General features: G+C 38.5%; 2 protein-coding genes across 4 annotated transcripts; both read left to right on the forward strand.

The window, feature by feature from the left end:
- Positions 1-10757: 10757 nt before the first annotated feature.
- manea (mannosidase, endo-alpha) lies at positions 10758-14011 on the forward strand. Of its 3 annotated transcripts, XM_030785193.1 has the most exons (5): positions 10758-10889; positions 11089-12109; positions 12200-12309; positions 12514-12590; positions 13043-14011. In XM_030785193.1, the coding sequence occupies exons 2-5, from the start codon at positions 11581-11583 to the stop codon at positions 13686-13688; spliced, it is 1362 nt and encodes a 453-aa protein (XP_030641053.1). In that variant the 5' UTR covers positions 10758-10889; positions 11089-11580; the 3' UTR covers positions 13689-14011. The 3 variants fall into 3 exon arrangements, with proteins under 3 accessions (XP_030641053.1, XP_030641046.1, XP_030641061.1); XM_030785186.1 differs by having other exon boundaries at positions 10758-12109; XM_030785201.1 differs by having other exon boundaries at positions 10758-12109; positions 12209-12309.
- A 4698-nt stretch (positions 14012-18709) lies between these two features.
- Positions 18710-20557, forward strand: fut9a (fucosyltransferase 9a). The gene is made up of 4 exons (XM_030789208.1): positions 18710-18716; positions 19016-19097; positions 19326-19347; positions 19634-20557. The coding sequence occupies exons 1-4, from the start codon at positions 18710-18712 to the stop codon at positions 20555-20557; spliced, it is 1035 nt and encodes a 344-aa protein (XP_030645068.1).
- Positions 20558-25212: the final 4655 nt, after the last annotated feature.

The raw sequence follows: 25212 nt of genomic DNA on the forward strand, positions 1-25212 counted from the left end.
TCATCTTTCAGTGGCACAGTTGCTGAGATGACATGCTGCCGACATATTCTTCCCACAGTGGCTCATGACTGTTGGTACATACCGACTAAGAATCAAGACTTCAAAGTAGAGCAGAGGACTGGCCACAGAGATCTTTGGGGGTTTCCAGCCAAACGCATAATAGAAGAAATGCGGCCATGTCACTGTTTTGTGTCAAACAATGGCTCTTTGTATTAGAAATAAGATTAGATGTCTGGCTTTCATAAGGTCACTGTCATGTTAATGGCCTCCATGGCATACAAACCAAAAGCTTGTATATAATACTGTTAGGGGTTCATAATGTTATAAGCTGAATTACAGAGATGTTTAAGAGGTGACGGTGGTAGGCAAGTTACAGTTCAATCAATATGATCTTTTTTTTTTTTATAATCCTGCTTCTGCTAACAGAGTGTTTTATTATAATGTCTTATGGAAGTTTGCCACCACTTTTCATGGTATTCCTAAAGTATTCTGCAACATAAATCAGAACAGAATCATGGAAAAATATTTACATCTAAAGCATATTATGCTAAATGTCAATCAAATTAAGTTTTGTACATGATTAATTATTTAATTCTTTAAGGGATCATTAAAGTTAAAAATAATCTGTTTGGAGGCTATTATTTCGCAAAACAGAGCAGCAGAGTGTCAAAAAGTCACATTCAACTGAGAATAACACCATTTCTCAGGGGGGAAAAGCACACACACAAACACACACACACACACACACACACACACACACTCACACACTCACGCGCACATACACACGCACGCACGCACACCCCAAGAGCAAACACTAATCAAATCTTTATTCCTTCCGGGCTAGGGTCATGCCATTTAACTCACAGCCAGACAACATCAACGGCAGCATTTTGTGAGGCAGACAGAGTACTTCTGACGACACTGAACAGAGCGACAGCACTCTGATGTTAGGAGGAGAGAAGTGCACTCCAGAATATTTTTGGGCTCTGCCTGTAGCTTGTTAAACACAGCTTGTATAGATCATATCCCTCCAACGTATGCGCTGGGGACCACAATGACTCATAACTACCTACACAAATATTTATCATAATCAAAATCATATGACTATATAATTAATTGCTATCTTTCAGAGCACAGTGCGGCCTTTGTAAAAGATAGATATGCTGCCAAAAACACCCGGTAATCAGAATCCTACAATGGTTATTCTTGACAGGACAGAAAATAGTCCTTGGACAGAAAGAGTACCACGTTTCTCTCTGAAATTAAACTTATTCTCAAATGAAAAATAGCTGGAAAAAAATCTGCATAGAACAACGAGTCACACATCTGTTTCTGTACAAGACAGCATTTTGAACAAATACAATGAGTGCATTTTTGTAACCTGATTCCTGGAAGTCTTCATTAAAGGATATATGCTAGGATAGGATACACACTCACTGTGTCTTCAGTATTCAGTACTGAACAAGTAATAACCTATTAGTAATGAGATTAGGAAGGGGGGAAAAGTACTTTTGTACTTTGTCTCTTGGGAAATGTTCTGTGCTGCTGGAAACGCAGTGCAGGAAGTGTGATTGCTCATGTTTCATTTTAAGACGCTTTAAGTATGACCAAGTCTGAGCAAATACTATTAACACCAGCCAAATTGTGAGATGTTGGTGTCATTAAAGAACCTGTTGTCACGCTGGTGGTGTGGTGCAGGGCCCAAGTGCAAGACACGATGGTTGACGGTGAAAAAAGGAGGACTTTACTTAAAATGAAGATCAAAATACAGGTGTAAACTAATAACAAAAAACCAATAACAAAAAGGTGCAGCATGACAGTGCGCAAAAAACACAAACAACGATAGACAAAGACAAGGCAAACACTAGGACTTAAATACAAGGGAGAACTAAACAGGGCAAAACAGGATGGGATAAAATTAACAAGGTAATAATTAAACAGGTACAGGTGAGGGGCGGAGACAGACAAAGAACAGGAGCACAAAGACATGTCAAACCAAAAGTCCAAAATGGCGGTGCAGGTTGTGACACCTGTGCATGTTTATACTGCACCTGAGTCTTTGCCTTAAGTGAACTTGATTGAATTTTACGTTCTTGTGACACTTTGAGACTCTTTGAGACACAAAGATTATCATATAAACACTGATAGTAGGGTTCATAATTCTTGACTGAGAAATTTAAATCAGCTGAGACATACTTACTTTCTCAGCCCTTTCTCAGGTCATCTCCCCCCTATTTTGTTTCAACTGTGCAAATAACATCACTACATCACTTACTGCCTAAGGCAAGTGTTTCTAACTAGGCTGAATACGAGTGGGCCACTTATACTTACTAGGTCATGGAAATGCATCACTGCAAACCCATCTAAGACCTGAAACAAGAGGGAAGCAGACAGAAAAAAAAGAGGTTGGGAGATCTCTCCCTCCACCCCTCTCTCTCCTTTACAGGCTCCTCGAAATAAAGATATAATCGATTTGTTAAAGAGTCAGATTGGACAGCAGCAATAAATGAGCACACACACCTCCCATCTCCAGTCCCTAATCTCGACTTTCACATGAAGCATTATCTTTAGATACAGTATTAGTGGCACATTGACATTATCGCTTTATCTCATGGTTAACCAGGTGTCACAGAGAAACATGTGTGTTTACTGCTAACAATGCAATTCACTTCCTGCTGTGAGGTTCAGTTGCTGAGTTAGTAGACTGTGTCATGTTTTACCTAAGTCAGCTGATGACCTAGTTCAAATAATACAGAGGAGTCAACTGCTCTTCTTTCATCTGTCAGTCAAAGCAGAACTTGAAGGTAAAACACAAAATTGCAAAGATAAATTTGAAAGGGGGGGAGGGGGAACCTCATCTGAAAATGACTTTCAACGAAGAAAAAGTTTGTCCCTTCAAAATAGGTCAAGATATTCCACCCTACAAAAATTGTGATAAAGTTCTCACGAACTGGACCTTTAAATAAAACGGCACAATCAGGGCCAAGAGCATTTGAAGCAGCTTAATAAATAAAGTGTAATATCAATGCATAATAAAAAAAATTATGTTGTATATGTACTACAGTATATTTCATATTTTACAGGACTGATAGTCCAATGTTCCTGACAAGTGTGTTTTGCAAGGAAAAGCTAGATTCCATTTGGAGGCTTGGGAAGTTTTAATGGGATGATATCTGTAACATCCAGTCCAGGCCTGACAAAGGAGATCAAAGGATATTTGTGAAGGAGCACTATATTTCAGCCATCATGAATATATGCCTTGTTTAAAGAATCAACTGTTCTGGGAACAGTATTTATGGTGTTCTGTAGGGGAGAATATGCATCAAGTAGTTGATTAAGTGAGGTCATATATAATGCATTCAGTAAGAGACTGTTTTACTTCTGTTTTACTGATAGTTCAACAAGATTGATAAAATCTGCAGAGAGTTCTAGCTTTTTTGTTGTTGTTGTTTTATTTCATCTCAGAATGTTGTTTTATTTGGTTCTTATGGCTTACATGGTTGTTAAGCTTTGCTTACAACAAAGAGATGTTCTTCATATCTACATTTTTCAGATTCATTTTTCCCCTGAGGTCCAAGTAAAACTGTGGCACAACTCAAGTCATCCAGGCCAGCTCTTCTGGTCATAGACGCTGCGATAAGCTTTTACAATGAGAGTTTAAAAGATGAAAATGAAATGAAATGCTGTCCATCCCTAAATTACAAGACAACATCAGTAATCCACAGCTACATCGATCTCAGTCATGCGTCTCTCTCACTTCCAGTATGAGATTAAAAGCATGGACATATATAAAGATACAGACAGAGAGAGAGAGAGAGAGAGAGAGAGAGAGAGATGGGGGCAATCAGTGGGAACAGTAAACAAGTAATCTCTATAGTGTCAGACTGCTGTTATATTAGAGAGCATTCACTGTATTTTAAATCTATACTTAACCTTTAACATGGATTAAAAAATATTTTTCTCCTTTACCAGCTGTTACCCATTCTACTAACAAATTTTTCATTGATTGTGCACTGATAGGACAGCTATTATGAGATCAATAACCACAAAGTGCTTTGGTAAAAGTGTGTTAGTTTTTGTTCACTCATTTAGTGTTATTTTTCCCCTGACAGTCAATTCAAATAGAGTCACTCGTCTGCATTTCACTGCCTGATGTTGCATTTCACATTGGTTGCTTTGAGAACTGTGAATCAGTTGTAACCGGGTTTGGTGGGTTCAGCTTGTTAATGAATGACAACTGTGACTAAGAGTGTATCTGTATTCCACCTTCTGCTGTTTATGTCTGTGTTATGTGTTATGTCTGTGGAATCTGTGGGAACATGTAACACACATACATTTGACAATATACAAGAGTGTCTTCATTTCTCTGCTGATGGTTAGAGACCTTATTGCAATCCTGATGAAAAAAAAAAAAGTGCAAAAGTGCAAAATGGAACCAGTACAGAGTATTTGGATGACTCAGTACCTATCCTGTCCAAAAAAATCAAAAGGCACGGACTGAAGGATAGAGAATGCTACTATATAACACAAGTCTGTGTGCTACACAACACCACATGCCCACATGAAACAGTATATGTTCAGCTAGGATAATCTGTAGGCCTGAGCTCTGCCAAAACTGTGGTTTTCAAATTTTGAAAACAACACTGTTATTATGTTTAAACAGGAACACGTTACCAACTCTGTGTTTCTAAAAAAGAAAAAACAGAAAAACATAACATTCATCTTATGTCATATGTAAAAGTGTTTCTTGAACGTGTGACAAGTGAGAAAAACATAGGTGTTGTCATGTCAAACAAAGGTGTTGTTATGTAAGGAACACATCTTCTCGTACAGTAATTAAGAGCCTTTTATGCAGTGTGAAGGAAGCTGTCACATCTCTGTGTGTCTGTGTGTATGACTTACATGTGGACCTATTTTGGAGTTTATATGTGAAGGCAATTCAGAAAGATGTTGAGCTCACGAATGAACTAAAGCAAGATCACACGTGACCCAAAATCATAAAAGCACCACATTAAACAATCTATCCCCAGTATAGAAACACTGAATCAGATAAGACAAAATAAGTTGAGGAGGTGCAATTAGCTCTTAGAGCTGAGTGTTTTGCAGCAATCTTACACTGCTTGCATTTAGAGAATAAAGTCGACACCTCTGTCTTATTAACCCACAAAAAAACCTTCGAACTATTTCTCTGGTGGTTTCAGAGCCTGGAAAGGACACAGACGTCCAAGGCCGTGGGAGCATTCCAAAAGGGGATGAGTTCCCTAAACACTGTGTTGCTCGGGGAAAATCCAGCCAAACTGGTGTCACTGGTTCTCAGTGGGCTGAGAGATGTTAGGTGTCCTTTACTACTGAGGAAATCCATGGACGCCTTTGACTGAAGTGGTAAAGGGCTGGCTTTTTTTCCAGAATTCAGGATTTCTTGGTCCTCTCCCAAATACCTTTCTGACTTATCAAGTCAATCCATAAATATTTTCAGGCATTCCGACCATAATAGTAATCATAATGATATTTCAAAATTGTCGTTGTACTTTACTAATCCATCCAAGTGAAAAGGCACTATGTCTAGCCCCAACTTAAGCTGAATGCTGATGAAAGACAGGGCCACTCTAGGCTATGACCGTAGACTGGCAGCACTCCCAAGTACATGACTTAAAGCAACTGGAGTGAGGGGAAAAAAAGTAGTAAAAGTGCTGTAAAGGTGTCCAGTCCTCAACATCTGATGATGTGAGGACTTCCTGAGGTTGGTGAGCATACGTGTGCAAGGAAAGTGGATACTGGGCTTCTTTGACTCACACCACCTCTGTCCTCCAGGTCTACACTAATGAGCCCCAAAGCAGGGGGAGAAGCAAGGGGTTTACTGCCTTTAGGTTTTGCCTTGACAGCCAGGAATCCTCTCTGCATATATATCCACCATAAGTGCAGTACTCTGATTTTGACACACAGTATGATATGGCAGCTATTTACTACTGAAGTTCAGACTACTGGTGCTTGGGCAAAGGGTGTTCTCTATAGACTGGACTTTGTTCTCATGACAGTGTAGTCTTGATAGTCTAGGTATCAGAAATGCAGGGCTTCGGCAGAAAAACCTATGCAGATATGTTTTTTTCTTAACAGGCCTTTTGTTAAGATAGCAGTCAAGGCCAGATATAGAGAGGTTCACTTCCTGGGAACCTACCTCGGAAGTTACCACATTCTATTAATCTTGGGTCTCTCCAAGTAACAGTTCAAAGGATTTTGGTGGGCTAATAAGACAGAGGTGTGTGCTTTATTCTCTGAATGCCTGACATGGCAGCTATCGAGGCGGTCTGGAGAACTCCTCTTGTTGATGAAGGCAATGCATTTAATAATGGCAAGCAGCAAGATTCGATTACGGCGTGATTAATGGACTGCATTTGCACCAAGCAGGCCCCAGTGTGTAGAAGGGGCAGGAACAACTGACACATGCAAACAGGCCCTTTGGGTTGGATCTGGGCCTTTAACCCCCTTTCCCTATACATTAAATATGATATGTCAGGTTGGATGAAGGTTGCAGATTTTTCCTATGATTGGCGTGTCGGATGCCACTCTTTGCCTCCATGCATTGGTCCAGGTGTTCTGCAGACCTGAACAACTCACTTGTGCTGCACGTGGGGCATTGTCACTACTCGCCAAAAAACAAATAAATTTGCTGAGTTCTGAGCTGATAAACGTTTTGAACGCATAAACACAGGAAATGAGCTACACCCATGCACTCCATGCCAAAAAACCACATAGGTGCATCTGACAGGATGTAAATCAAACACCCTAACCCTTGTTTTCTTAACACCCAATCAAGCAGTCACATACACTCAAGAGGAACCATAGGAAGGAAATCAAAGTACTCTAGGGTTCATGTGGTTCTACGAGATGTGACAGATTTACTATTAGGAGAAATGCTACCCAGCCTGTCCTCTTCGTGACTGACAGATGATTTTATGAACTTAATTTTGCTAAGAACTAAGAAATTGCAACAACCTAGACTCAATTTAGTGAATGAAAATGCTTATGGAAAATAACAACAATAACAACAATAATTCAGCAAACTATTTTTTTAAGCCCAATGGTTTGTCTTGAGCTGCCATTCTTGTATGGTGAGGGGCACAGTTCGCCAAATTAGATTTAAATCCCGTGTCACTACTACGATAGAGCGACCAGGAGCAGTGCAATCTCATGGCTCGCTGTCCTCAATAACTGGCCTTGGCAGCATGACAAGAAGGTGTCAGTGAAGCCCCCACCCCATTCTCTCACATTCTCTGCTTGTCATTCCAAAACAATGGTGCAATTCCTCTTACTTGGAATATGTGTCAACAAAACGGCTGGTCCTCTCCGTAGCGTTACTGCACACGGTTTAATGCTCTGTCCTTCTGACCCCACTGCATATTCTTTTAAGCTGTTAAGAAAAAAGCTTAAATATTTACAAGTCTATCTGATGGTAAATAAATCCATTTCAAATTAAATCTCGTCTTTTTTTGGGTGGGGGCAGTGATACTTCCAGATATTCCTAAGAAGATGTCAGTTGCAATATTGCTGTCTTTAGATTATTTCACATAATAATTTATATTAAGTCTACAAATAACAATTAATATGAACACATTAAAGAAAGATATCAGATTTTCATGTGAAAAGACACATATGCTGTCTTACAATACACTGAAGAGGTAAGAAGGCTACGTAATGATCTGCATATATAAACTACTTCAGCACATAATATTAACTCACTGTTGCCTGTCTAAGCGCTTGCTCCCTTTCACAGCAACATTTTAATATACCCATGCTGCATTAACCAAATATATTGTTCTAAAGATTTCTATAAGGAAACATCCTCTCGACAGATAACAAATTAGAAACAACCGGCGGCTTACAACAGTCAAGCTGGCACATGCTCGCAGAAAATATGAAAATATCAATAACATAGTTTTCTATTTCGATTTAAGCTCTAAGGTCATGGTTCAGAGACAGGCATATCCATTCACTCATCATGAAAGGCAGACAGCCGATTTAATGAATGTTCTCTGTGGTAAAGTTTTCTCGGTGAGAAAAATACGAACACAGTGCTACGGCAGCTGAGCCATCGTAATATCCGTTACATACCTCAACTTTCTGTTGTTCTTTCGCGAAGATGTCCTGCAAACCAGCTTCACATGGTTTCTTTTTCCGTGCTTCATGGACCTCCAAAACAGCTTCAACACTCTGTTCGATTCTGGATGGGATGTAACCTCTGGAGGTAGACAGAATACTTAGAAGTCTCTTGTCTGTGTAACCGCTGTTTCCAAAAAATGATGTGTTGTTCTCTCTTTCCTGATTATTGCATTCTCATAGCACGCCTTCCACCAATTGCTACATTGTTGACATTCGGGCGATGACGTCACGACAATTCGCCCTTAAAATTACACAAGCCATTCAGCATGTTCACGGTGTGTAAGTGGCAAGTGTGCTTTGTAATCGTCGCTGTACTGCTGTCTCAATTTGCCCATTCTGAAAGTGCAAAATGCATATGTCAGACTGTCCACAAAATTAACAGCTCCTGTTTTTACTCGTCTTGTCCCAAACTCACCTAGAATATCAAACAAATGCAGTGGATTGTATCGCACAGAAGAGCGGAAAGGTCGAGACCAGACAATTGCTTTATTGTCAGTCGCCCAGACATGGTGACCTCGTGGTTTGTCAGCACTGCAGTTAAAACCATTTACTCAATACCTTCTTTTTATATGCAGTTTTTAAATGTGTTCTACTTGTAAGAAACGCAAAATATTTCTTTGAGCTGTCCATGTGGATTACTGAAAGTTAAAACACTCCGCATATGAAAAATATATGAAAAGCGTCGCTCAGATAACACTTAATCTCTACTTGCATGTACGGTTCTGGCCCTAAGGACTTGGCAAGCGGGTATGAATTATCAGGTTGTCACAGACGGCTCTGGGTTCCCCTTTGATTCTGACATCCGAACAAGTCGTAATCTCAATGTCAGGTTTAAAAATAACCATAACTGATTCACAAAGCCACTGAGAGGCATTGACATCAAAGTCCTCTCCACAGCAGCAAATGAATCATGAGGAACATACAAGAATGAATCATGAAGACCTAAATGGAAAAGAAAAAAAAAACAGTGACACAATCCATTTCAAAATGCATCTCACATCTTTACAAGAATCAAGAACTCGTTGAAATCAGCAAAACTGACTTACTTTAGCATTTCCCGGGTAAATCTCAGGCCAGCTCTTTAAATGTTAAGATTCACACTTGCTAGCTCATCAGGCATCTACCTAACAATCCTACACGTTTCCAAATGGGTTTGCACTGGCAGTACACTATGTGAAGGACTATTTCTTTCATCTTCTCAAATATGCTGTAAAAAATTGTTGACTTCTGTCCTTTTCTCATTCACCATATCTAGACCCAGCAAAACACTATACAGAGATTCACTCTTAAACTGGAAACATCAACCACTTAGACACTGACTGGTGTTGCCATGGAGAGCTCCACAGTATGCAAAGAGTCAGAAAATCCATACCGAAGAGGCATTTCTAAAGGTTGGAGCATATATCAATGCTATGTGCAAAGAAATCTCATGGACCAGATTCCTGTGTAGAATGTTCAGGTAATGTTTATCTTTAAAAGCACTGTGTTAAAAAACAATAAGTAAATATAATTTTTTTTTAAACTTTGAGAATACATTCAGGCCAAAATACACATTGTAGGGAATCTGTGATATGTCAATGCGGTTACACTTTCACAGCAGGAATCCCAAAAGACAGAAGGACTATAATGTAGGCAGTGTTGTAGGGGGAAAAAGTAACACTAATGCAAAATAAAAGAAACAACACTGCCCCCAAATGGTTTATCTTAGGAAATGGATTTTCCTAACTTCAAACCATACACAGTCCACTGATGCAAAAAGAGACACCATGAATATATATATTATAATGTGTAACACATGCATTATAAATTTGACAGCAACTTAATCCAGTTGATAGCAGCAAAACACATTTTACCAGAATAATAAAACTGATAATTATTTTATGTAATCTAACAAGAAGGTAAAAATCAGATACCTGAGGCTATGTTTGTAGTGTACGATATGTCTTTAGTGTATTATTATTATTGTTATCACTATTATTATTATTATTATTATTATTATTATTATTATTATTATTATTAGTATTATTATTGTTGTTGTTGTTGTTGTTGTTGTTGTTGTTGTTGTAGTTGTTGTCGTTATCATCAGTATTATCATTACTGAATTCACACAGTTATACAAGAAATGTTTCTTTGACCAGGAATGAAATTATGTCTCAATAATAATCAGAGCTTGTGGTGTCAAGCAATGAAATAGCAATAATTTCACACCTGGAAAACAGGTGCCCATATAATCAAGTATGGCTGAAGTCACCTAAGAGCATTTTGTTTTGTAGTGAAAACAACAAAAGAGTGGAAATCACACAAAAGCTCTCCCAAAATCTTTTGTAATGTCCACAGACAGATGAAATTACTTGTGGCACGAGAAATGGCTTGAGTGTGTTAGAACTGTTTCTAACGTCACTGCAAAAGGGTTTTGGAAGAGATCACTCGAAATCTTTAAAGTTTGTTATTGCAGTTTTCTTTCAGTGCAGTAGGCGGCAGTCATTATTATTTTGTCTTCTGGTGGCACCAAAGAAGAGAATAACAAAGATGGCTTAGACGACTCAGATAGCTTGCTAAACATCGGTGTTGCAATAGGATATCTGTCATGAATTCGAGAAGTGGATCTGCGCGCAGCAAAGACTGGACGTAACATAGTTCGTGTTGGCTTAATGGAACAGTGAACAGCTCGCATTAGCTTGTATCAGAAACCACAGGGTTAAGTGCTCGTTCTAAATAAAGCCAGCTTTGAAGTAAGGACCTAGTACAGGCTCTTGAGATTTGCTGTATTTTATTTGAAACAAATTCGAGTCTTATTTTAAATTCACATTTCAAATGTTTATGAAGAGGTTCGTAAACTGTGATCCCTGAGAAAAAAACGTTATAGACACAAACCTATCGTTCTTAGCTTACAACACAAAACTAACGTGGCTTCTTGTCTTTTCTTTACAGTCGTAGGTTGTCACACTTCCTGGTACATGAAGTTGACAGGTTTTTGATCGGCGTGGTCTGTCTGTGACAATTCTGCACGCATGACTCTCAGTTCCATGTTAGCTTAACATTTTAGACATATTTTTACGATAGTTTATTTATTTCTACGCGATGCTGGTGTAAGACAGTATGGTGACAACGGTGCAAATTCTCTGACGAAAACTGTCGACACAGTTGAAATCCATGCTGGAGTTTATTTGAAAGGCAGGTATCTAGTGCTCACTTTTGTTGACGTTCCAAGTCCCTTGGTCAAGTTCCATACAAACAAGGGCTTATCAACCTATATCGATTTTTACTTGTCGGAAATTTCTGCACTCATCTTAATCTTTCATTTTTGATAGGCGGACAAATGTGATCATGCCGAGCCCAAAGGATAATTTTCGTGCCATAAAGAAAGAGTACAAAGTCCACAAACCCTTACAGGGATGATTAGCCTAGCTCTTTTATGCCAGAATGGCAAGATTTAGACGAAAGACCTGTTTCGCAGCTATTACGCTCACGTCTTTCGTATTCGTCATTACAGTTATTCTGAAATATTTCACGCCTGAAGATAATGGTTTCAGTAATACCTTTGGTCTAGGATTCCTTCCTGTTATCAGAAAAATGGATAAGGATAACATTAAAGTGGAAAGTGAGTCTAAAAAGGACAGCAACGCACCAAAGACCATGACCAAGGGGACAGCTGAGGAAAAGACTAAAAACTTGGAGCTTGTGCTTCAAAGACTCCCTGAGCCCAATTACAACATGCATGCATTCTACTACACATGGTATGGCAATCCACAGTTTGATGGAAAGTACATTCACTGGGACCACCCTCTTCTACCACACTGGGACCCAAAGGTGGCGTCAAACTACCCAAATGGTCGACACAGTCCTCCAGATGACATTGGGGCTAACTTCTATCCAGCCCTTGGAGCTTACAGCTCCAGAGATCCTTCTGTTATTGAAGCTCACATGCAACAGCTACGAACAGCATCCATTGGTGAGACCGGGCCTTGAAATTGGTATAGCAGACATTGGTTTTGTTTTTACTTTATTAATCGGAAAAAGGACTTATGTCTATTATTTTTAGGTGTTATAGCAGTGTCATGGTATCCACCAGGCAAGCATGATGAGAACGGAGACTCGACTGATGACATTTTGCCTTTGTTATTGGATGTTGCTCACAAATATCAAGTGAAGGTATGATATCACTGATGCAAATTTCAGATATGAATGATCCATTCAATTACAGCCTTTTCACCCCTGTTTTCCTCCCATATCTCCTCATAATCATCTGAACCTGAACTTTGTTGCCAAAGCTAGGGTGCTTCTGTTTACTCAGTAAAGAATTTAGTAAATATTTCCGCATTGGTGACTCATTCCTGATAAGTCTCTGCTACACAGGTTGCTTTTCATATTGAGCCATTCAAAGGACGGGATGACAGAAGTATGTTTGACAGTGTCAAATACATTATGGAAAAGTAAGTATCCCAGGTTTAAATGCAAATTTGTGTGTAGACTTATTATATTAGTCTATATATTTTTTAACAAAATCTTAAATGACAATTTATTAACATTTATCTGTGGTCCAAAGTAACTTGTTTCCAAAACATGTAAGAGCACATGTTTCTTCTTTTCAGTCATTATGAGAAATAATTAGTCCCTCAAGTTTTGCTTTTTTTTTTTTTTTTTTAAATTACCGAGGAGCTATTGCTTTGAAAGCATGGAATCAGGAGGTTGAACCTGGTATGATTTATATCAGAAGTACCAAACATTAGGCTTACTTAAAGCTTTTGTGATGCATCCAAGGTGACCTGATTATGGAGGACCTAAAATGGTTCAATGCTGTATGAGCACTTTATGAAACATTCACCCTCATTTTTTTTTTCTCATCCTCTGTGTCATCCTGGTATTCTTGCGATTTGCTCAACAGATATGGGAAGCACCCTGCGTTCTACAAGTATGAAAGAACACCTGGAGACGTTCTTCCTTTATTCTATGTGTATGATTCCTATTTACAAAGCCCAGATACTTGGGCAAAACTGTTAAAGAAAACTGAGGAAGGGAGCATCAGGAATACTCCGTATGACGGAATCTTCGTCGCTTTACTTGTAGAGGAGAAACACAAGAGAGACATACTCGCTGCTGGCTTTGATGGAGTCTACACGTATTTTGCCACTAATGGGTTTTCTTATGGCTCATCTCAAAATAACTGGCCAGCCATTAAAGCATTCTGTAATGAACACAACCTGATTTTCATTCCGAGCGTGGGGCCAGGCTACGTGGATACCAGTATCAGGCCGTGGAACTACCGGAATACAAGGAATCGCATCAATGGGAAGTACTATGAGACTTCTCTGAGAGCTGCCCTGGAAACAAAGCCACCAATAATTTCTATAACTTCTTTTAATGAGTGGCATGAAGGAACTCAGATAGAGTCAGCTGTCCCAAAAACAGGAAGCCAGGGTGCATACTCAGACTATTTACCTCTCAAACCTAATTTCTATTTAGAGATTACAAGTAGGTGGGCCAAAAAATTTGAGGAAGAACAAGAAAAATGGCTTCAGTTGACCAAATGACATTCCGTCTAATGCCAGATGTTGCTAACATAGCACACATCTAAAATCTGTTTAGAGCCTTTTTAGAGGATGTTAATTAAACCACAAGGTCATGTCTACTGTATGTCTTCCTTCCTGCTGTCAAAAAGAAACTATTATTTATGAAGATTATCAGCTGATTCTCCAACTTTGATTTCTGCAAAGAATGTCTTCATATGCAGTAAAAAGATGGCTGTGTCAATAGAGAAGCATTTTACTTGATTTTAAACAGTGACTGGTGAAAGCTGTTAGCTGAAATGACTGCTTCATTTTTAATGGTTGTTTATTAAACATTTTTAAAACAATATGTTTGTTTGCTTCCCTTTGTAAGTGTGTGTACAGTCTTTTACTCATTTCCATGTGGAGAATGAAACTGACTTGAATGTCAGGCTTAATACTAATACACCACTGACACAGTAGAGTCCACATGACAAAATCGTCAATAAAAACGCCACACTACCGCGGCTGTTCTAACCCCACCCTAACCGTTACCTTAAGCAGAACCCTTTAAAACAGACCAATCACATATGTCGAAGACAGTGGACCGACTTCTGCGGTTCTAACCCCTCTTCCCACACTATTGTAATGGAAAAGTTAAACTCAAAGCAGGTTGCTTTCGCTCCTTGTCTTTAGACACACACTACATTTGACATTCGAAATAATAAACATATTTTTTCATCCAGTACAACCTTTTCTAAGGAATGCTTGTATCCTCTCCTTATAGTAACGCAGGCATATCACGCTACCTAAGCTATTCCGCGCATAGCCGCATTGACGGCAAATACTAGAAAGGTAGCTGGCGCATGGGCAGCCAGTGAGAAATTATTCCACATCGCATCACATGCTGTTCATGGCGTCTTTTCAAGCGATGCACTTGCTCATATTCAGTTTGTTTTTGAAAGGTGCAGTTCAGGTGCTCGGATTCTGACTAAAATTCCTTTTCTAACCATTCAAAGGATATTTTACATCTCTTGTTTACACGAGACACAAAGAATATGGATTCGGATGCCTCCGAATCCCGGTCGATTTTAACAAATATTATATCATCGAGTACATTTCCACATCCTCCAGATGTGCGCGGTATTTGGAATGTTTACGCAGAGGGGAGGCAACAGTCACATAAAATAGCAAGGCATGGATGTCTTTAAAGAATACCAATCAAAGGAATGGTGAGTGATTTTTTTTGTCTTTCTTCACCGAAGGTTACCTGGAGTAAGATAAATAAGCCCAGGCAAATTGACAGTGGACCAGTCATCCAAATGCTACAGTATAACCAGCATGTTTTCTGTCACCAGGTAATGCTGATGCTCCATGTGGCAAGACTCGTGTTTACTGCAGTTGTAAAGATTGCTCTTTACCTCAGAGCGTGGCCAGAGGCTCTTATCCATGTTAATAGCCCTAGATATAAAATCACAGCAAGCACATTCTTAATGGGAATTCCATTCAAGTGTATATATTTACGAGGTATTTTAGCTTTGACCGAAAAAATAGCTATAAATCTGCAAAACGAAGCAAAAGACACGTAATGACACAAAATACCAGTGACATTTGTGCGAGGTTGAACGTCACATTGAAAGATGACCTTCAGGACCACCAGTGAAACTGTTCACCTTGGATGCTACCCCTGTCTCCAGGCTACGTGCTGGAGGGAAATGAACTTGGGGGGGCAAACATTTTTTTGAAGCAAGGCTGCGTTTATATCCTTTTTAATTTGGAGTAGTTCTTGTCCCTCAAAGGAGTGGTTGTATTAAGCCTTAATCGAATCATCCCACGGAAATCAAGCTTATGAAATGCTTGTTTTTACTGCCATCATCTCTCCATTTCAACACGTGAACACATTACAACAACTCAGCCGACTCCCCCTGCATGCCCTGAATACATCACAAGACATTGAAAACAAAATGTCTCTCTATTATAAGAATCCGGGTAAAGAGTAGGTTATGTAGGCGTGATCTTGCTACTCTTTGTCGCCATTCGTTTGCGCATTTGTTTTCTTAATCGTAGATTGAAGGCTGCTTGAGACAGCCGTTTATTACACAAACAATGAGCCACTAGAATGCAAAAACTCACTCCGAAATTGTATATCATTGATGGCCAGAACACATTACCCAGGAACGAATGAAAAATTGGGTATGAAAATAGAGGAAAATACCCACACCAAGTGAGTACACAGTAACCATCATCATGATTTAATAAAGAAAATATTTCATGAATTACGCCACTGTTCAAGCAATAAAATATCCCCAATAACATTAAGTAAAATAGCAGAAAAAACACTGACAGCATTTTAAAAATGCATTAATCCAGTAGCCATTATACGTATGATTTCATGCAAAACTCATCTCACATCATCCTTAAATAAGAGAGGTTTGCCCTGTTTATTGTTTTGTTTTTTGTTTTTTTCTGCTGTGCCTCCATAAGCAGGGTGCTTCTCATTCTGATTGTACACAAATGTCCTCGGGTATAAGAGGATTTAACATAAATGCATTGATAAGCCTTTAAAACAACTTGTCTACAGTACTTGTCTACATAAGTATAAAGAATCGGATGATCATCTGAAATTCATCCACTGCCCTTAAATGCAGACTATGAAGCAATAAAAGCAGAAGAGACATAAAAAAGAAAGTTACAGCATTGCAATGTAACCCTTTGTTACTAGTGCAGGGTTTATGTCTTATTTCAAACCATTGCACTGGTATAGATGTACACCAGTGTATCAGACCAACTTAGACTTTTGTTCTTCATGTAAAAGTACCTGTTCAAAAACATTCTTGTCCTTACCATAGGCTCACACAAAGTGACCACATTTACTCCACAGTGATGCTACGCTGACAGATCAGTTAGTCAAAGATTATGTACAAAACACAAAATGGATTGTTTGCTGTGTTGTTCATCAAATGAAAGGTACAAATATTCACTTGTGAAGAATGTAATGAATTTGAGATTGGGTTTTCGTTTTGTTTTGTTTTGTTTTGTAAAGTTAACTAAAGAACTAAAATGCCACACAGTTTTATTGACATGAAGTGAATGAAAGTTGTTTCAATTCCTAGTAGAGAAGCATTAGTCACAGACAGTTTAATATATGGTGGGTGGTGACTATCTCTTAAAATAAAACACATTTAGCACATGGATTACCAAAACTTAATGTTTAATATATCCATGTGTAATAATAGCTTTTTGTGATTAAATATTCAGACACTAATACAAATTTAAGCATGTCCCACCCACACCCACCAATATAAACAACAACTGATGGCATTTTATTTGTCCACAGATGTAGTATAAGCTTTCATTTCCTCTTGATTTCTATTCTTACCAGTGTCCTGTGGGCGTGGTGTTTAACTAAACCTAAGTTGTAGATGTTACTCAGTCGGTAGTCAGACAGTAGAGTCACGTTGAAGGACAATCCAATGGGATGACAAGCACACTGCACACAAACATGAAGTAGATTTAAAAGCCACTGAAGATTTAGTAAACCAAGAGGGACAAAACCAGTCACAAGAAGAAAGAACCAATGTGACCGATGTAATGCTCACAGCTCTTAACCTTGTTGGCATGCTGCAAAAAAAAAAAAAAAAAAAAACCAGAAAAGAAAAACAGACAAAAAATTTCATGAACTAAAAAAAAAAATTGCAGCCTTAGTTATTTTATCTGTCAAGCATAGTGTAGTGCTTTACAGAGTCCTTCGTATGGAAGAGGTGAATGCATTGTTCAGCTGATGAGTTAGATTGGCATTCTGTCCCTTCGCTTTGTGCAGCTGGTAGTGAACTTCTGTCTGAGGGGTATGAAGATAATGGTAGTCTCTCCATCCTGTCTTGGTCCATTAGGCTTGTTCAAACAGATCATCTATTAAACATGAAATTTAAAACATTGATACCAAAAAAAATAGAACAGGTACAAATGTTAGATTTTAGAAAAAATGGAAGTACACAGGAAATAAGGAGCGAAGTTTCTTTGCTTATCTTCTGCTGAGGTGTTCTTTACCATCCAAGGATGCCAGCACCAACTAGCGCCACATCATAATCTGTACTCTGCTACACGTTATAAACCCATGAAAACTTGTTTAGCTTGTCTGTTATTTCATTTGAGATTATCCAGTGTCATATCATTTTTCCCATAACCTTTAAAACAGTATCTTCCCCCTGTGAATGTTACTGTAAATTAAATAGTCAAAAATAATTAGTCAAAATACCCAGTTGGATCTTTAAATTACATCATAATATCCAATATAATCTCCATAAAATTGAAAGTCAGGATTTAGAATTTAGAATCTCTGGGATCATGCACATACCGTCAGCAGAGAGTAGTGAATGCCCACAGAGATTCTAAATTCCTTTAAACCATCCTATACACACTGGTAGTGAGCACACCAGGAGCAGGAGCAGTGGGCAGCATGCCTGCACCCAGGGGGTTTAGGCACAACTGTTTAAGCTTCTCTACTAAACAGTTGTGGGAGGGAAAAAGCACTGTTCCCCTATGTTTTTTCCTGCCAGCCCCAGGCATCGAACTGACGACACTCAAGTCACAAGCCTACTTCTCTAACCATTAGGCTATGGTTGCCTCTGAAAAGCTCTTCTGTAATTACATTTAAAACTGGACTTTGCTGCAGGAAAAAAAAAAAAAAAATCAAACTTTTTTCAGTAATTTCTGTCCTTCTACCATTTTTACAGGTGGCCACTGAGCTCAGCTGCTTAGGCGTTCACCTCGCAATGCGAGGGTTGGGGGTTTGAGCCTGGTTGAACCACGGCTGACGTCAGCAAGGGCATGTGGTCAAGTGAAGTGCCACACTACCAAGTCCCTGCAAAAATCATGTTTCAAAATATTCTGGTGGAGCCCTCACCTACCTGGCTTTTTTTCACTCCTCTTTTTGAGTCACACTAAATTATGCCACTGGCTGCAGAAAAAAATCTAAGCTGTTATGAAAAGGTTTCACACAGACAGCGGGAAGGCAGGGCTTCTTTTCACGTGTCCGTATATTGTCTCTGTGTGTCCTCAGATACATCATGCGTTGTATGACCCGCAGGGAGTTCTGCTGGTTGTGCTGACCTGAAGATGGCAGCACTTTCATACACTGTTATGTATTATTCATGACAAATGTGTATCATGTAGCTATTTGGGATCCACCTCTGAAGGCTTATCTTAAGATTAATCACATTACACTAATATTCATTCCACCTCAGCAAATATTACATTTTTTTACTGTATAGACTGTATGTAATGAGTGTTATTTTACATGATTTATCAGTAGTTGCCCTTTCACTTGATATTTCAAGATTATTTGTTTATTATTGTCCTCCATTTTCTTTAAGGGAACCAGAGTAAGAAGATTTGTGATCGCAAGATTGAGCCAAAAGCATTCAGAGGTTGCAATCTTCTGTCCAGCTGTGTACAGTGACTGTTTTCATTTCTATAAATAAAAAATAGCAAAGAATTTGAAGAAGCTATTCTACTCCTTCAGAACATTTCCATGCCTGGATAATGGCCAGTCTTTCAGGTAAGTTGGATTCATGCCATGAATAAATAATGCACAATAACTTTCTCATTTGGTCAGTTTCATGTCTCATCAGCATTCTCCTTTTATAACTGAAAATTAAGGTTAGGAGTATATTACATATAAAGGAAGCACAGTGCTAACACAGTTGTAGTTGATGTACCAAACTATTTTATCTATCAAATACATGGGATCTATTTTACTCAAATGTCAACTGATTTTCTTTTCTTTTTCTTTTTCTTTTTTTTTACAATCTTGTCTTTTTTTCATAGGTCAGAGTTTGCCATCTGCATCCACTCACAGAATTCTGAGACCCCTTCTGCTTGCCACTTTCCTCCTGGGCTGTTTTGTGACTTTGTTTTTGATGTATATCAAACCATCCACTAATTGGTTGTCAGGTCCTGTTGAGTCAGAAACTTCTACAGCTCGTGTGAAGAGTCTCCTCTCAAACCGAAGTGAGCAGAACCAAACCACTGTCCTTGTCTGGCTTTGGCCTTTCGGTGAGACCTATGACCTCAACGTCTGCAGATCCTTGTTCAACATCGACGGCTGCTTCATCACAGCAGACAGAAACCTTTACAACAAGTCAGATGCGGTCGTCATTCACCACAGGGACATCAGTAGCGATTTGTCCAACATGCCACCTGCATATCGACCCACCCTCCAAAAATGGGTGTGGATGAACCTCGAGTCACCGTCACATTCTTCTCAGTTACCTGGTATTGAGAACTTGTTTAATCTAACGCTGAATTATCGGCAGGATGCTGATATCAAAGTGCCTTATGGATCTATCGTTGCGGCCCAAGGTGAGGAGGATTTTGTGCCACCAAGCAAAAATAAGTTGATTTGTTGGATTGTGAGCAACTGGAACCCTGAGCATGTCAGAGTGAAGTATTACAATGAGCTGTACAAACACATCGAGGTGCACGCGTATGGGCAAGCTTTTGGCGAGTACATCTCTGACCAAGACTATTTTCCCACTATTGCAAGCTGTAAATTTTATTTAGCGTTTGAGAATTCAATTCACAAAGACTATATTACAGAGAAACTGTACAATCCACTCTCTGTTGGCACAGTGCCAGTGGTTCTTGGACCACCAAGGGAGAACTATCAGAACTATATCCAGGGTGATGCCTTTATCCACGTGGATGACTTCTCCTCCCCCAAAGAACTCGCTGATTACCTGTTGCTTCTCGACAAGAATGAGGAACTGTACTTGAAGTACTTTGAGTGGCATAAGCACTTCAGGGTTAAAAAGGCATATTTCTGGGCTGAGCACACATGCCTGGTTTGTGATTACATTAGAAGGCACAATGAGTACAAAGTGTTTAATAATCTTGACAAATGGTATTGGGGTTAATTGCTAACTTATAGTGACTGACAGTGACAGCTTGATTTAATTTGTTTAAAATGGAGCTTTTGCAGCTAGCAGCTGGAGACCATTTAATGTTTTTCTTTTCTTTTTTGGCCAAAAAATAGATGTTAATTTATTTCATCAGTTTACTTGAGTGTCTGTATTTATTAATTTGTATGCAAAGTGAGCCACAGTTCATAATGTGATTATAATTGCAGTTGTGCTTTTTTTCTGATGAGATTTTTTTTGTTGTTGTTTTTGTTGTTTGGTTTTGGCTCTATTTTAAATCCAGACTCTTGCCAAATGTCCTTGAATCTGGCACTCGAAGTGGCAGACTTTAAATGTATTTTCATATACAGGCATAAAATTATCCTTAAACTCTATGAAGGAGAGGTTAAGAAAATGACTATTTAATCTATAAAAATGACATCTTTATGTGTTCTTCATTATACTGTGACAAATTGTCTATAATAGTGATCCAGTCATCTATGCAGTGGTTTACAAAACTTAAATTGTGAACATAGTGCATTTACTGTAAAGTAGACATGCATAATATTAACATATATTTTTGGGAAAATATGACAACAAAGATCATCAGGATTTATGATAGGTAGTTGTGATTTTTAAAGCATATGCATCCAGAAATGTTACACCATGTCTTACCAAACATGGCTTTGAAATGCATCTCTTTACTGTGAAATTCATCACTTTAAATATATAAACATTACATTATCTTAGTGGGACAGAATGGTTCAAATGAGAGCACAAGCCTAACATGCATACAGTGACGCGCGGTTTGAGATAGTCACATATTTACAGATACAGTTACAAAAGCCATTTACCATATGGCTTTGGTGAAGCATGTTGCCTCTCTGTCCTTTAGAAATCAAAGTAAGAACTCTGGAACAATGTTCTTTTTGTGTTTTGGCTCACAGTAACACAATGGTCAGTGAGTGGAAGCTGTAAAGCCTTGTCAGGAACCAGAGGCTTTCCTTCCAAAGCAGCATTTCCATCCGATCATAAGCCACAGCTATACTTGTCATGCAAAGAAAAGAATTGATTTTTGCACCCATATAACTAGCATGTGTCTCTGGTGAAGAATACAGCAGACTATTTGAATTTGATGAAACACTAAGCACAGTAGAAAGTGTTCTGTAGCTTTGCTCTTCTCTAGAAGACAATTATGCATCTCAACAGATTTTACTTTTAACCTAGGTTATACGCACACTAATACACAGACTATTCTAAGTCTGCTGTAAGTGGGTTATTTATAGGATAATAAACACAATATGTTTGTTACACAGATGTTTCATTGTATGATTGAAGAGGAGGTTTTTTATTTTACTGCTGTGCATCTACATGGTATTCAACTGTTAAGGAAATCACCATTGCACCTTACTGTACTAAATGGTATTGTGGAATTATGTTACTGTTGACTGCCTCATACTGCTCATGCTGATAAATTTACTTTATAATGTCTGATTTTCCTCTTTCTTTCTGTCTTTCTCTCTTTCTTTCCTTCTTTCTCTCTCTCTTTCTTTCTCTCTTTCTTTCTTTCTTTTTTGATCGTCAGATTTCCACAACCAGTTATGATATGTCTATGAAATGTGTATTGTATCAGCTCTTGGAACACTGGCTAGTCCCACACTGGATATCTTCCAATTTTATTTTATTTTTTTTAAACTATGAAATAAGTTCATGAAGGTTTAATTTCAGCACATACTGTACAGATAATACATTTGTAATCTCTGCTTGAGATATGTAGTGTAAATATTTGTATTCTTTGAATATCTCTTAACCTGTAGCTGTGTAGGCACTGTGAGAAAGAATGCACTGATCAATGGGCGATGAATGAGGTTGAGCTACAAAAGCGACTCCACACAGAGAAACAGAGCAGAGGATTGTCAGTGCTTGGAGACAAAGGTAACAGTGTTTGGAAAGCACATTTTCTTTTCAGATGAGACCATCTAATGAGGAAGAATACAGATAGTTTTGGGATTAGCGCTAATCCTGCTGACACTATCAAACTGATGCTGTTTTGTAAAAGTTCAGCAGAAACTTAGCACTTTTATTCATGTCAAAATGTGTGATCTTTTTTTTTTCTTTTTCTTTTTTTTGTACCGATGGTTTCATATGGACTTATTATGATTCATGAATTGTTATCACAAAACATCCTGCAAAAAGAACCGAACAAAACCACCAACCGTGGTTTCATGTACAGAATGCAATTCTTATATGAGACTTCTGCAGTGCTGTTTGTTGAAATACCTGATCTCAACACTTATTGTTGTCTTCTTGCTATCTCTTTTCTGTGAACAAATGTTTCTTGTGAACGCTTGGTTCCCTGTGACAAACAGTCATTGGGGGCATCCTGAGTGCATCAGCAGCGTAAGCCTTTTATTCAGTGATGTAGGTGGCTCATCCTTGTAGACTGGTTGCATAGACCTCAGCTCAGAGACTAATGTGTTCTCCACCCATCATGACCTTTTTCTCTCAATCGAACCGGAGGATATGTACAACAAATCATTACAAACGTTTCTGCCAAAATGTTATTTGCCAAATGTTTAACTTGTAGGTGTCTGTTAGTGTCAAGTAAATAAAGAGACCAAAATAAAATTACCAAAAAAATCAAAAAACAATGTTTTAACTTTGCATAGGAGTGCAGAGTTCACTACTGGTGTGTTGAATGGGTTAAATGCAGAGGACAAATTCACTATTCACTGTTCACAGTGTGTGTGTGCAATCACATTTATTTATCATTAGTTGGTAAGTGTTTATGTTTAGTTGCTGGGTTAATGTCTTTCCTAAATGAAACAGATTCTGTCAAATACACAAAGAGTCAGTAAAAATATGGTGTGAATGATGTGCAATCATCCCACTTCAGATTTTACTTGCAAGGCAGTACATAACATTTTACAGTTGGCTTTGATTGAAAATGCCTTTTTTTCTCAAATTCAGTTAAGCATAATTGTGTCATATTGTAATTATAAAACAAAAATTGATTAATTGGAGTAACTACAACGTCATAATGTCATATAAAACACAAATTAAAAAAAGATCTCTCTTTTTCTGTCTTATATAGCCGATGCATGTCAATAGTAATGACAAGTGCATTGAAGGTGTAGATAGCTGTTGGACATAGTAAGTAAAAGTACAGTACAGTAAAAGTCCTGTATAATGAACTGCAGAACTACCTTTCTGTCGATGCGCACACTCTTCAGTGTGTCTGACAAATAGTTGCATGCTTTATCTGTGATCTGTGGATGGTATAAATAGCAAGCCAAATGCACAGTAAAGTGATTGATGAAACCAAAGGGACAGTATTAACATACTAACTATGAAATCCTCCAGCTGTTGTTGCTAACCTTTAGGCCTGATGATACTCTGGCATTTGGAGTTATCCTCCTGAACTGCTAGAGTTCACTCAGCTCCATCCAAAGCCTTCATCAGATTTACAGATTGGCAGCTGTTTAGAACGTGACACCTCACTGTTTACCAGTCTTAGCGAACTATTGCTATCATTCAGCAAATGATAACACACTCAGTGTTATTTTTAATGTAATACATCACAAGGCTATTAACGATATCAGTGAAAACATACAACATTTAATTCTGTTTCACAAATTTCAACGGAGGTCACAGATAAAGTTATGAAGTCCCCGGGAATTAAAAAAATCCAACAACAGGCATATAAGCTAATGATTGTAAAACTGTCAATTTTCCATTCTGAAAGCATGTTTACCCATGAGCTACTGTCCATGCAGCTGTCGATCCATTAGAACAAAAGGTTGTGTCATTATCACAAATTCCATTATACTGCCCCCATAGTCTCCATCAGTTGGTAAGAGTTTTTATATAATGCCGTTTCTGAGTAATACTAAAAGTAGTGAAATATAGTAGTTTTCAGCTAAGGGAAACCCTGCTTTATTCTCAGAATTAGGATGTAAGCCAGTCTGGCAATGCTTTTGGAGCAACTAAAATGTTCGAGGGCATCTCTACCTCTTTTGTCTCATTTGCAGTATTTTACACAACATTATAATGAAGCACTCTTTTTTTAATATGAGCTTAAAGTAAATGCAACGTCTGTCAAGTAATTGCATCTTCCACATTGACTAAATGTAATGCATAGGGTAGGGTAGAGTATTGCAGCGGATTGCAACATTTTACTGTGTGGTCATATAACATTGGAAAACTTTTGCTGTGCCTTCATCGGCAGTAACGAGACCAGTTTCTAATTCCTTGACAGGTCTTGTCACCATACCGTCCTACAGAGATTCAGGAGGCATGGATTTCACAGTCATTTATCAGAGTCCCTGAAGGGGTGTACAGTTTTGCCATATCAGAGCCTTTGCGACTGTGCCCCCTTGTCTTCTTTTCTCCTGAGCCTATCCTGTTCCATTCAACTGCTTAGCATACAGCTGGCTTCCTGCTAAGGCTGGGAAAGGTTATCACCCAGCACTGAGGAATTGATTTGTGCCAGGCAACTCATTACAGTAAAGGCTACTCAAACTCAGCCCAATAGCTGCATTTATCCTGTCAGCACTTTACGAAACAACTTTCAGTTTCTGTCATGATATTTTGTGTTTCAGAAAAGAGCAGCTATTGCTTTAGGCTTTTGTGCTCATCACCATCAGAATAAACTCTTCCAGTTTCTTCAGTCT

Source organism: Chanos chanos, chromosome 1 (assembly GCF_902362185.1).
Source record: "Chanos chanos chromosome 1, fChaCha1.1, whole genome shotgun sequence".
Classification (NCBI taxonomy): Eukaryota; Metazoa; Chordata; class Actinopteri; order Gonorynchiformes; family Chanidae; genus Chanos; species Chanos chanos.

Bases quoted from the DNA above. Each gene is read 5' to 3' on its own strand.
- manea (XM_030785186.1), top strand. From the start codon at position 11,581: ATGGCAAGATTTAGACGAAAGACCTGTTTCGCAGCTATTACGCTCACG. The intron at 12,110-12,199 runs GTGAGACCGGGC...TATTATTTTTAG, and splicing joins GCTACGAACAGCATCCATTG to GTGTTATAGCAGTGTCATGG. The intron at 12,310-12,513 runs GTATGATATCAC...TCTGCTACACAG, and splicing joins CTCACAAATATCAAGTGAAG to GTTGCTTTTCATATTGAGCC.
- fut9a (XM_030789208.1), top strand. The intron at 19,098-19,325 runs GTGACTGTTTTC...TTACATATAAAG, and splicing joins CTTCTGTCCAGCTGTGTACA to GAAGCACAGTGCTAACACAG. The intron at 19,348-19,633 runs GTAGTTGATGTA...GCTCGTGTGAAG, and splicing joins AGCACAGTGCTAACACAGTT to AGTCTCCTCTCAAACCGAAG.